Below are 12,420 nucleotides of genomic sequence, written 5' to 3' on the forward strand. Positions count from 1 at the left end.
CTCTGGCACTCATCAGGACGTACCTTCTGGACGGGTCAATATCAAATCTTTTACTCTGTGTGTGTGTGTGTGTGTGTGTGTGTGTTTATGTGTGTGTCAGGGGTCAAGTGTGTGTGTGGTGTGAGCTGTTGTGTGGTCCATGACCGTGTCCTCCTGCTCTCTCTCTCTCCGACTAGCATAGCATATCGGCGAGTTATCGCCGTCTATCAGTACCAAGTTGCCGATGATCTCTCTGGAAGGTCTTTCACATCATGAAGCTCTGGTTTCTGTTGCTTCTCCTTTGCCCGTCAGCACTGTCGCCTCATGTCTGACTCGTGTGTGTCATGTTGACAAAATCTGTTGAGTTTAATTAGACGCACAATTGCTGCTACACAAACTTGTGTACAGTAAAAGTTAATACACACATGAACATGCTAACGCACAAACACATAAGACAAACAGGCACACACCAGACAGACAAACGCACAATCATGACAGACAAACGCACAATCATGACAGACTCGCACACTCGCAAGACTGACGCACACACTCGCAAGACTGACGCACACACACACACACCAAACACACACAAACGGGCACACACCAGACAGACAAACGCACACATGACAGACTCGCACACTCGCAAGACGGACGGACACACTCACAAGACTGACGCAAACACACACAAACGGGCACACACACCAGACAGACAAACGCACAATCATGACAGACTCGCACACACTCGCAAGACGGACGCACACACTCGCAAGACGGACGCACACACTCGCAAGACGGACGCACACACGCTCACAAGACGGTCGCACACATTCGCAAGACAAACAAACAAACGGACGCACGCGAGCAAAAAGAGACGAACACACTGACACAACACACACTCTTGCACATAAACTTACAGAGCACACTTGTGTGTGTCTTAGTGCATGTGTGTCTGACGGTGAGTTGTGTTGTGCACGACTGAAGAATCAGTGGTTGAGCGTTTGATCACGACTGCAGTGTGTGTTCATCACCATGACAACAGTGATGTCGTCCATCATGTGACCAGACTTTGTCCTCGCAGGTCTTGCATGGTGGAGGAGTCGGGGACTCTGGAGTCCCAGCTGGAGGCCACAAAGGTTTGTCGAGTGACTGCGGTCGCGATGATTCTCCTGCAGCGGCGGTTCTGAGTGTGTGTGTGTGTGATCCACGTGTGCAGAGGAAGCACCAGGAGATCCGGGCCATGCGCAGCCAGCTGAAGAAGATCGAGGATCTGGGAGCAGCCATGGAGGAGGCCCTGATCCTGGACAACAAGTACACGGAGCACAGCACGGTCGGCCTGGCGCAGCAGTGGGACCAACTGGACCAGCTGGGCATGAGGATGCAGCACAACTTAGAGCAGCAGATCCAGGCCAGGTCTGGACCAGAACCAGAACCAGGAATAGTGTTAGCATTGACCCGGGTCTGATCTCACGTCCTTCTCTTTCAGAAACACGACCGGAGTGACGGAGGAGGCGCTGAAGGAGTTCAGCATGATGTTCAAGTATGTGACCAGAACTTTATTTTTTTTACTAATTCAACCTTTATTCCTGCTCAACGTAACCACCGTCTCCTCCTGGACCCTCAGGCACTTCGACAAAGAGAAGTCGGGTCGTCTGAACCACCAGGAGTTCAAGTCCTGTCTGCGGTCGCTGGGGTACGACCTGCCCATGGTGGAGGAGGGAGAACCAGACCCGGAGTTCGAAGCCATTCTTGACACGGTGGATCCGAACAGGTCAGTCGGCGACGAGTGGTGTGAGAAAATATCCACTTACTTGAATATTGTGACTAAAATACTGCAATATTCATCCCTTTTTTCTTTTTACATGAAAAAATACACATATTTTCGGTGCTTTCAAATCTTTTTATGTTTTATTTATGTGTTGTAATTAAACCCCTGGCCGCTAGATGGCAGAAGTGGTCCACAGCTAAAGTAACAAATCATGCGAGACCACAGGAGTGACTGAGGACGAGAGGATACAGTCGACTCCAGCAGCTTTTAAAGCTGATGTTTTGACATATTTTGGTTTCAAAACAAATGAAAGCAGTTACGACTTCGTCAAGAGTCATGTGGTCTGTAAATTCTGCAACACCAGAGTCAAGTACTCAACAATACTGCAAATATATCCTTGTTACTACAGTAATACAACATAGCGTATTGTTGTCTCTGTATCGTATCGCCAGATTCTTGCCAATACAAACCACTATCTGTGACATGGTAGAATTTATCCAACCACGAGTGTGTGTGTGTTCACTTGTGTGTGTGTGTTTGTGTGCAGGGACGGCAACGTGTCGCTCCAGGAGTACATGGCCTTCATGATCAGCCGTGAGACGGAGAACGTCAAGTCCAGCGAGGAGATCGAGAGCGCTTTCAGAGCTCTGAGCACGGAGAACAAACCTTTCGTCACTAAAGAAGAACTCTACCAGGTGCGTCTCTCTCTCTCTCTCTCTCTCTGGCTCCGCCCACTCTCTCTCTGGCTCCGCCTCACTCCTTATCACTCTTCTCTAATCTCCAGAACCTGAGCAAGGAACAGGCCGACTACTGCCTCTCGCACATGAAGCCCTTCCTGGACAGCAAGGGTCGAGAGCTGCCCACGGCGCTGGACTTTGTGGAATTCACACGCTCGCTTTTTGTCAACTGATCCGTCGCCTTCCCAGTGACCAATCGGAACGCGTTTGTCCTCACACACTCACACACTTTACACACGGCTGAAAATGCATGAAGGGCACACACACACACACGCAACACTTTTAACAAACTATTTATCTTCGTGCTGATAGGCTCGTGCATCTGTGATTGTTTTAGCTCCTTCTTTTAACCACCTGATTGTAACATGTATCTGCAGTGACTAATAAACGCTCCTGATTACAACTGGAATCTTCTGGTCGAGACTCTTATTCCGCCGCCTGGCGACTCATGCGCTCCAGCTGCTCGACCTCCGCCGACCTCTGCTCCGTCAGCTCGCCGCTCAGACGCCACACGCCCACCGTCCCGTCCGTCTTCCCCACCGCCAGCAGCCGCGGGTTCTGGCCGTTGAAGCTCAGACACGTCGCCGCCGACGACTGACCGGCCGGGCCGTGATCCACGGTGGCCGCCGGCTTCGAGGAGCCGCGACCCAGATCGAAGATCTGCACTTCACCTGCAGGGGGCGTCGGGACGTTTAGAGTAGACACGGATTATAAAAAGTTCGGAAGACTGACCTCGTCCGGTAGCCGCGGCGAAGACCAGCGGCCGCGAAGGAGACCACTGGACCTGGAAGAGGTACGAGTCCGACACCCTGAGCGAGAGCAGCGGGTCGGTCTGCAGCAGCGAGTGGACGTGGACCAGACCGTCGGTCCCGGCGCTCAGAAACACGTTCCTTAAACCAGAGTCGGTGTGAAAGTATATCAGTGTCTTTAGAACCTTATATGGTTGACTTTTATGTTTCAAATGTTGAAAACATTTTATGAATACATTAATTATTTTTGGGATAATTTAATTAAATAAATTGATGTAAATTAAATGTTATTGTTTTTAATTTTAATAATTAAATTTAAACTTGGACTTTTTGTTTTTAAACAATAATTCAAAATACATTTTTGAAAAATGCACTTTTTAAATTTCAATAAAAATTGAGCTAAATTATTTAAACTTTAGTGCTACGGAAAGTTTTTGAATTTAGAAAATGTTTTTTTGAATTATTGGAATAATAGAGGATATGTAACAAAATACATATTTAATTTTTTTATTTATTCATTTGATTAATAAAAATTTTAAATTAAATTAAGATATTCTAAAAATAATTTATTTCATTAAAAAAACAGGGAAAGTTTCCACATTTAAAACGTTAAATTCGAGGATATAGTTGGTTGTGGGTCTCACCTGTGGAACGGGGAACAGTGCACCGAGTGGACCGGACCTGTGCCGGGCCTGAAGGAGAAAACGACTGGAGCTCGCAGCGTCACGCTCTCGCCTCCAGAGGGCGCCACCGCCGGAGTCTGCGAGGAGAAGGAGCATCGGAGCAGCAGACCCCCCTCGGAGCCCACCAGGAAGGTGTCGGGGTCCCACTGGGACAGAGCCAGCGAGGTGACGCCCACCGTGCTGCTGCTGCCTCGAGCCTTTGAGCAACACCAAGATCCTATCATTAGAAGGAACCGTCGAAAAAGTTGAAACCTTCCTGACCTTGAAGCTGCTCCGAGGAACCTGCTGCGTCATGAGGGCGTACGCCGCCGTGAGGACCAGCTGGTTCTGCTCCCGGTCCAGAGTCCACTGCAGCACGCGTCCTCCCGAGCAGGCGCTCAGAACCCCGAACTCCTTCTCCTGCAGTGGAAGCCACTTCACCTGCACACGTCGTCCAGTTCAAAGATATTATTTTCAAGGTTCTTTTTTAAAAGTTTTAAGCAGAGAAAAGTTACTTCACAGATTTTAAACTCATGAATATAAAGATGTTTCTGTCCTGGGTCTGCCTCAGGTTCTCCCCCCAGTTGGACATGACTCGCTAATGATCATGAAGCAACATCAGAACACACGTTTTTAAGTGCCCACGAGGTGGCGCTCTTGCAAATAATGTGAGGTTTTATCTAAATGTATTTTACAGCAAAGAGTGAAGACATGGGGACAATGTTTCCTGAAGCTTCATGAAGATTCATCACTAAGAAACATTATAAAACTGCTTGTGATTTACAGTAAGTATATCTTAAACACTTATATTACAAGTTATTTTAAGTTAAGTTGGACTAGTCAACTAGAAACTTAAAAACAAGCTAATGAGTGACAGATTTGAGTTCAATTCAAAAGTTGCAAGATTCTGTGTGGAAATGTATCAGGACGGTTGAATTTAACATTTTAAATGTTGAGACTTTGAATTTCTCTATTGAAATGTCGTTATAAGATTTTAATTGTTTTATAAAATAATTATATTGATTCATTTCTTAATAATTGAATTCCAAAAATCTCAAGATTTTTTTAAATTAATTCCTTTTTTTTCTTTTTCCACAAGCTTAAAAGTCCCTTATTTAGAAAAAAACATTTGTTTAGTTTAATATTTTTTTTAATTTGTAGCCTTTTAAATTGAATATAAAACTGTTGGTATATTAGAGCCAACAATAAAAGTTAAATTAACTATCTTTATATAACCACTGTTATACTTTAAAATGTATATATATATATATATATATTCACTTGAAAATATATGCTTTAATTTCTATTATTTGAAAATATATACTTATGAAGGTGAAATTGAGTTAGATGGTGTTGAGTGTTGCTCTTCATAATACCTCACAAGGTTTTTTAACCAGTAGCGCCACCTACTGCTCCATTAATGTAATGTCACTGCTTCATCATGTCTTTGATCTTTAAACACACACACGCACACCTACACACATGCACACACACACACCTGGTAAACAGGTTCTCTGTGGCTGTCTGCAGACATTCCCGTCTGAGCCAGGACCAGATCCTGAGTCCGGCTGGTGTCCCAGACCACCACCTGTCCGTCATACAGACCCCCTGCAGGAGCGACACGTCAGTCAATCAAACACTATTTCTTTTCCCTTTCGTTACCACGGCGACGTCAGCAGACCTGCCATGACGGCGGGCGACTCGGGGTGACAGCTCAGAGCGGTGACCGCCGCAGGGACATCGATGACCAGGTCCGGCTGTGTGGGGGTCAGACGTGCACGGTCCAGGTTCCACGTGCACACGTAGGACTTGTCGGAGTTCCAGTCACTATGTGAGGTCCTGTCAATCAAGAAGAAGGTAATTAACGATGCAGGAAAATGTCGTCCTGGTTGTCTGTTTTTCGGGATAAACTTGGGTCTGAAGGAAGAGGATCAGCACCTCCGATTATTCCGGGAAAAGTTTCCCCCGAGCACTCAAGTTTCCTCCCTCCTACAGAGGTGATTTAACAACTTTATTTGGGGAGCAATTGTCGGGCTTCCTGTCCAGGGTCTCCGATACAATATTGGGCAATATATTTTGATACTGTAGTAACACGGATATATTTGCAGTATTGTCGAGTACTTGACTTTCATTTGTTTTGAAACCCAAAATATGTACAAACATCAGCTTTAAAAGCTAGTGGAGTCGACTGTATCCTCTCGTCCTCAGTCATCGCAGGATTTCATTGTTCTATAAGCTTCAGAGGGCATAATGACTGCTGCCACCTAGCGACTAGAAGATTTATTGCAACACAAAAATGGACAAACATTGTAAATATTTGCATTGTTATGTTGTTAAAATTTGTTAAAATATAAAGCACTGATTAAATATATATACTTTGATAAAAAGCCTAAATTATTTATTAATTATTGTTTGTATATATTGATACAGTACTGTTAAATATAGCAATATTTATTTGACCAAACTGTATTGATATTCAAGTGTATCGATATTTTCTAACACTCTTAGTGTCAGTTTCAGGATTTATTTGGATCGAGCAGGAAGAGGATCAGCACCTCCAATTTCTTTTACAGAAAAGCACTCTAGTTTCCTCCCTCCTACAGAGACCACAACGACAACACTGGCTTCCTGTCCAGGGTGTCCTCATCTTCTAAGTATAACGATGACGAGTGACATACATACACACCTGCCGTAGCCACAGGCGACGACGGCGCCGGTGCAGCTCCACGACACGCACGTCACCTGCAGCTCCTGGTGGCCGGCGTGGAGGCGGCGAAGCGTGTGCAGACACGTCACCTGCAGAGACGACGACACACTCAGAAATATAAACAAAGTTTATAAGAGACTCTGAGGCTCACCGGCTCGCCGCCATCCTCCCGGGTCACCCTGAGGTCGTCGAAGGCGTGGGTCCGGGCGTTCCTGGCGAGCTCCCTGGTGACCCGATCCTCCACACGACGCACAAACTCGCTCAGGCCCGGCGGCGTCGGGCGATCCGGGTCGTTGAGATGAAGATGCTCCGATGATGCTTGACCCGCCGGCGGCTCGGTTTGGGTGTAGGCGGCACTCGTGGACCGGACCTGGACCTCGGCTTCACGACTGTGGACTTCCAGGGTCTGGCAGCTTTTCTGGATCGAGGAGGACGACAAGAAAAAAAAAAGGGTGAGATTTTTCATCAGCATCTGCTGTTTTCACCATCTTGTTGTTCAGCACATGGTGACCGGCGGAGACTCGGAGTAGAGCCTCTTACATCACGAGGCAAACATAACCAACATATGAGCTGAACCTGACATTATGAGAAGTGAACTCAAGAACTTACTGACACCTGAGAAGACTGATGGCTCTTCCTCCACGACGGCTGGACGCTCACTGACGCCAGAGTCTCGTCACTAAACATTATAAATAAATAGTTTATGCAACAAATGTTGCCCCTTTGATTATATTTACCATAAGGAGCGGCTTATTTAATTGTAAAGTCAGTTGTTGACTTTTAAAACGAGTTTGCGTTCGCAGCCTTTGACTGCATCCCAAATGGCAGCCATCTTTATTGAGCTAGCGTTACCATGGTTTCGAAGAGCTTCTAGAGGAGCAAGAGAAAAATCAGGTTCTGACTTCCGCTTTAGTTTTTTTATTTTGTTCAAGATGTCAAGCTTGTTGTTTATTGTTGGTTATAGATTTCAGAACACACCAATACTACACGCACTGTTACAAATTGTGTATTGTACTGTAAATACACAAACATAATACGCATGCATTCGTGAAGACTAAACCAGTAGTACGCTTGAATTACGTCACGTCCGGTTGGATGTTCGTTTGTGCAACAATGCTGCGCATTATGACGTGTCAATGTTAAAGTGCGTAAAGTGCGCTCGAAGACGTTTTTTAAACGCGATTTGATAATAAATAATCAACGTTAACAGGTTTGTCCTTTGATAATATCATTCACGTTTGAGACAAACTTATCTTGCTTATAATTTGTTCAGCCTTGATTTTCTGGAACTCCTATGTTTTTCTCAGTCTTATCTTGACCCTTAAAGTATATACTTTATTGAGTATTGTTTTTATTGTTTAAGTGCTGTGTGACCCTGGTCTGGAAAAGCACTCTATAAATACGAATGACTTGCATACGGTTATGACATAACTATACAGATAACCCACCAAAGGAGAATTCATCTACAGAACCAGTGAACTGAGTCAACCCAAATCGTTTATTTTAAAAACCCACTTGAACTGGAAGCGGGGCTGTCGACAGGACACACGTATACACAGTAATGATTTACAAGTCACATTAGAAATCAGTTTCATACAACATTTCAATAGAATCTCCAGAGAAAACAAATGAATGAAGGTCGATCACCGATGCCCGGTTGACAGAAACAAGTGCACAGTCGTCGTGAGCCGATCTGAGTAAAAGACTGAAAGATACCCGTCTGTTTTGTTTAGTTCACTCTTCTCAGAGGTGCAGACCTGGACACAAGTCCGTCACACCGGTGGTCACCTGCCGCTGAAGTTCCCAGATGGATTGAATCACCTCAAATATCATTGAACAAAGAAGCTGGTAGACATAAATTAACATTATTTCCAGTGGAGACTTAGTGCTGTCCTCCTTCTACACATTATATAACTTGACACGTTACAAAAAAAAATGTATGAACAAGCTGGTGGTTTTAATCCTTAGGACGGTGAGACTAATGCCAAGAAAAGCTTTATTTCAAATGAGACTCAAAATGATCAATGAAGTCGCCTCGCATTTCACAAATTTCTCCTTTTTTTGTCAAATTTCTACATAAAAATTGCTTTTGTACACATGTGGAGTCTATGCAGGTCAACGTGTAGAAAGTGTTTAGTTTCATGATTTTATTATTTTTGATGTGTGTCTTGGTAAAGAAACAAATGTCACACCTGCGATGTGTGGAGCCGAAGATGCGAAGGAGGACGAGGATTATGGATGGAGGAGAGAGGGGGGAGGAGAGGAGAGGTGGAACGGGTCAACGACACAGAAAAAGTATCTTTTTAAACAACTACCACTCCCAAAATAAAAAGAAAACTAAATGGTTTGCTCCCTTGGCTGCGTAGGGTGGTCATGAAGGGAGGACAGGTAAAATGTTGTTGGCCCAATGTTTAGTCGTCGTCACCGTCCTCCTGAGAAACAAATAAAGTTATTGTATAATATACACCGGTTACGATTAGGCTACTCAAAAATTTAACTCACGTCTCCATCCTCGTCTTCTCCTTCTTCATCCTCCTCTCCCTCGTCGATGTCTTCCAAGATCTCCTCTTCGTCCTCTTCGTCGTCCTCGCCTTCACCTTCCTCGTCCTCCATGTCTGAGGCCTGGAAACATTCACGAGTGTTGAGAACTGCTTCACTCCATCACTGGTGACCCGTGTGTTTGCTCCGCAGGCCTCGTACCAGGTAGTACTGCAGCGGGTTGGGCCAGATGTCGTCCTTGATCACTTCTCCCAAGTCGTCGGCGCCGGCGTCCGAGTGGTCGGTGAACCAGGTGAAGAAGCTCTCGGGCTCATCGTGCGGCCGCTTCTTCCCGGCTTTGGTCGACGTCTGGCCGGCACGCTTTGTGAGGTCCTGGAAACAAACCAAAATACAAGATTAGTTTCTCCAAATAATCAAAATAACAAATGTTGCCAAGTGCAGATAAAAAGGTTTTTTCTTGCTACATTTTGGATTGGTTAAAAAAAAATAGTGTATAAAGTTTGGAGTGTTTATTTGAATATATACATAATATTTCTATCAAGTTATTTTTCAGCTGACAGGGAAAAAGCAGTGATTAAGTTTGAAAATGATGGGAGAAGTTCCCAGCATCATCTTATTAACTTTTATATACAGGTGAAAATACATGTAAAAGAAAATGCATCTGTGTTTAACTTAATGTGTCGAGAAAAATATAACAAAAGCTGATAATGATCGTAGAGTTTGTTGGCAAATGGCTGCCATTCGTCGCATCATTAGCAAATACAGAATATAACGACAAATTAACGTCTTCTCTAAAAAGTTTCACCAAAACTATGAATAGTATACAGAGATTACACTAAACTTCTGGGAGATTATAGCGGAGGTAACAGCCCATAAGTAAACATTTAACAGCTGATGAGATAAAAACATTTGGTATAGAAGGAAATGTAGGACTTATAATATTATGAAAGTTCTAATCCCTGAACCAGATTCTTAAGATCTTTTACATATAAACACATTTATGGGGTGAAAGTTTCCCTAAATATTTTTTGGGGAAAAAAACCACCTGTACCTTTTGAAAGAATTTCTCTCAAATAGAACCAACTCTAAAAATCAGTCGTTCAAATTCAAAACCCTCAAATTTAATTTAATTTTCCTTTTCTATAACTGTGGAAACAATTGAGTGAACCATCAAACAAACCTTTCCATCTTTCCACTTGATGTCGGACGACTTAGAGACTGGATCTCCACCTTCGTTGGCGTTAAACTCTTTGGAGAGGGACTTGTTGTCAAAGTATGGATTCTCATCAAAATACTACAAAAGAAAAACAAAGTTGTTATAGTCACAAAATAACCTTAAATAAAGTAGAAACAAACAAATACTCACAAAATCTATTCTGTATCCAGATTTTATGTCTTCGAACTCCGTGACATCAACGCGTGACAAGTAATGAAGCGCTTCCTCGTCCTCCTCGCCCAGGAGAGCCGAAACTGAGGTGGGAAATTGAAAATATTAATTTCAGAAGGTAGTTACAGGAATATTATTTTCTCAATGAACCAAATGTTGAACATACCTTGTGGATGGTTGACGAATGTTGTGACCCAGAAGTTGGGGATTTTGGCTATGAGTTCTGACCGCTTCTGAAAGTATGGTTGACGCAATTTGTTGTACTTCTGCTCCACTCTTAAGATCTCCTCACTGGCCTGTTCGTTGAGTCTGCTCAGCAGGTGACAAGACATCCCCGCGTCAGAAATGATCAAGAATCACTTTTATTAACTTAAGAAAAAATCACGACTTACCTGTCAATTTCATTCTGTACTTCATCGATGTGCTCGATTGCTTCCTGCTGCTCCTTTTCTAAAATGACAGAATATAATAAAAAGATTAGACTTGGAAATAACAAGCTTTGTCATATTAAAGGATGCATCTTTAAGAGGATGTGTGAGGGGCCATGTAAACACCACTACTAGTACAATGGTTTCGAGCGTCAATAACGTTAGCTAAACTGTTTCAAAAATTATCTTTCATCAGAAACAAACTGTCTTTTAAGATCAATACTGATATACAGGCTTCAAGAAACATCTTAAGACGTTTTTATTTGTTCAGGCTTTTCCTTGATTTTCTGGAACTCCTGTTGTGTTCTCAGTTTTATCTTGATCTTTAAAGTATATACTTTATTGAATATTGTTTTGATTGTTTAAGCTCTTTGTGACCCTGGTCTGGAAAAGCGCTATACAAATAAAAATTACTTACTTACCATTTGAGAAAAATTTAAGTTTTAAAAAGCCAATTGTATTAAATAGTTTAAGAAACATATATTTTTTAAAGGACTCCTTTTTAACTACATTTATTGCCTTGTATATGTATATATGTTATACTGTACTCGGTCTAGGAGTTTCTTTTTAGTTTAAAAAAAAAAAAATGAATGGACATAAAATAAAATACAAATAATACATTTTAAGACGGTTTATGTCAAAAGAGTTTTCATGTTTTTATTCAGTAGTGAACGTAGACGTTTTCAAATAGATCGTCCAGGCTCTGTTGTGTCTGCGCATGCCCCGACGAATGAATGGGTTGATGCACAATTAAAACACCAGAGATCCTCTATAAGAAGAACTTTTACACGTGTGAATAAGTAACGCAAAAGTTTGTGTTCGTGGATGTTCGGGATCGAGGGTCGACGAGAACCGAACCCCCCTCGCGGACGAGCAGCCTGTCATTGCCACACACAGTAAACAGCTAGCACATGCTAAAAGCTACATCGCACTAGAGTCGCGATATGCGCATAAATAAAAAGGCAAAATTAAAATGGATCACATTTTAATGCTTTACACCAAACGCTGATGTGTCGCGAGTGTAGTTGCTCAACATTTAACAAAAAAGGACAACAAATGAAAATGGCGATGTGCAGAATAAGCGCCATTCCTTACCAGAGGTCTCGTCCGCTCCATCGTGGTTTGAATTCTTCTTACTGACTTTCGCCGGCGAGGCAGACATGGTTGCGGCGCGAGGTGACTCCTTGGACTGCGGGGTTCGCTCGCGGCGGCTGTGAAAAGTGTTTCGGGTGAAAATAGATAAAAGTTAGTTCCACCTTTTCATAAAGCTCACGACGAGCACGGATAAGAGCGCCGTTTCACACGCTTGTTTAGCTTTGTGACGTCGTGTGGATAAACACGCCGAGCGCACTCCGGCGCCCCCTGGTGTAGGGAGGGCGACAAAGTCATGGGCCGCCACACGGTGAGTAGAGCGTGAGCTAGATGTCACGTGACGTACGAAAACATTGAATGTTTAGATTCAGATTCAGTTTTTTAACAATGATGTGCAGTTACATTAAAAAGATGT

General features: G+C 43.4%; 3 protein-coding genes across 8 annotated transcripts in view; 1 reads left to right on the forward strand and 2 right to left on the reverse strand.

Annotated features, from left to right (window-relative positions):
- sptan1 (spectrin alpha, non-erythrocytic 1) overlaps positions 1-2,890 on the forward strand; it is a 24,621-nt gene extending 21,731 nt beyond the window's left edge. For all 4 annotated transcript variants that reach the window (XM_087791140.1, XM_087791141.1, XM_087791142.1 and 1 more), the window contains 7 exons: positions 17-34; positions 1,058-1,112; positions 1,193-1,389; positions 1,463-1,516; positions 1,601-1,747; positions 2,292-2,439; positions 2,529-2,890. In XM_087791140.1, coding sequence (XP_087647266.1) covers positions 17-34; positions 1,058-1,112; positions 1,193-1,389; positions 1,463-1,516; positions 1,601-1,747; positions 2,292-2,439; positions 2,529-2,654 — 745 coding nt within the window. In that variant the 3' untranslated portion in view covers positions 2,655-2,890. The remainder of the gene's footprint in view (positions 1-16; positions 35-1,057; positions 1,113-1,192; positions 1,390-1,462; positions 1,517-1,600; positions 1,748-2,291; positions 2,440-2,528) is intronic.
- Positions 2,688-7,404, reverse strand: dync2i2 (dynein 2 intermediate chain 2). 2 transcript variants are annotated; one of them, XM_087791145.1, is made up of 9 exons: positions 7,215-7,404; positions 6,751-7,017; positions 6,579-6,688; positions 5,574-5,731; positions 5,391-5,500; positions 4,175-4,333; positions 3,875-4,110; positions 3,214-3,371; positions 2,688-3,152 (listed from the first exon to the last, which is right to left on the reverse strand). In XM_087791145.1, exons 1-9 carry the CDS (start codon positions 7,284-7,286, stop codon positions 2,908-2,910), a joined length of 1,515 nt encoding a protein of 504 aa, XP_087647271.1. In that variant the 5' UTR covers positions 7,287-7,404; the 3' UTR covers positions 2,688-2,907. The 2 variants fall into 2 exon arrangements, with proteins under 2 accessions (XP_087647271.1, XP_087647270.1); XM_087791144.1 differs by having other exon boundaries at positions 7,209-7,404.
- Positions 7,405-8,078: 674 nt separating this feature from the next.
- Positions 8,079-12,224, reverse strand: setb (SET nuclear proto-oncogene b). Of its 2 annotated transcripts, none has more exons than XM_087791147.1 (8): positions 12,009-12,224; positions 10,878-10,935; positions 10,652-10,794; positions 10,465-10,568; positions 10,279-10,392; positions 9,300-9,470; positions 9,102-9,221; positions 8,079-9,031 (listed from the first exon to the last, which is right to left on the reverse strand). In XM_087791147.1, the coding sequence occupies exons 1-8, from the start codon at positions 12,073-12,075 to the stop codon at positions 9,011-9,013; spliced, it is 798 nt and encodes a 265-aa protein (XP_087647273.1). In that variant the 5' UTR covers positions 12,076-12,224; the 3' UTR covers positions 8,079-9,010. The 2 variants fall into 2 exon arrangements, with proteins under 2 accessions (XP_087647273.1, XP_087647272.1); XM_087791146.1 differs by having other exon boundaries at positions 9,102-9,212; positions 9,291-9,470.
- Positions 12,225-12,420: the final 196 nt, after the last annotated feature.

Source organism: Callionymus lyra, chromosome 5 (genome assembly GCF_982586985.1).
Source record: "Callionymus lyra chromosome 5, fCalLyr1.hap1.1, whole genome shotgun sequence".
NCBI classification, from domain to species: domain Eukaryota; kingdom Metazoa; phylum Chordata; class Actinopteri; order Syngnathiformes; family Callionymidae; genus Callionymus; species Callionymus lyra.

Bases quoted from the DNA above. Each gene is read 5' to 3' on its own strand.
- dync2i2 (XM_087791144.1), bottom strand. From the start codon at position 7,286: ATGTTTAGTGACGAGACTCTGGCGTCAGTGAGCGTCCAGCCGTCGTGG. The intron at 6,689-6,750 runs GTGAGCCTCAGA...TCGTCTCTGCAG, and splicing joins GGGAGGATGGCGGCGAGCCG to GTGACGTGTCTGCACACGCT. The intron at 4,111-4,174 runs GTCAGGAAGGTT...TGTTGCTCAAAG, and splicing joins TTCCTCGGAGCAGCTTCAAG to GCTCGAGGCAGCAGCAGCAC.
- setb (XM_087791147.1), bottom strand. From the start codon at position 12,075: ATGTCTGCCTCGCCGGCGAAAGTCAGTAAGAAGAATTCAAACCACGAT. The intron at 10,393-10,464 runs GTGAGTATTTGT...TTTCTTTTGTAG, and splicing joins CTGGATACAGAATAGATTTT to TATTTTGATGAGAATCCATA. The intron at 9,471-10,278 runs GTTTGTTTGATG...GTTTGTTTCCAG, and splicing joins TCAAGTGGAAAGATGGAAAG to GACCTCACAAAGCGTGCCGG.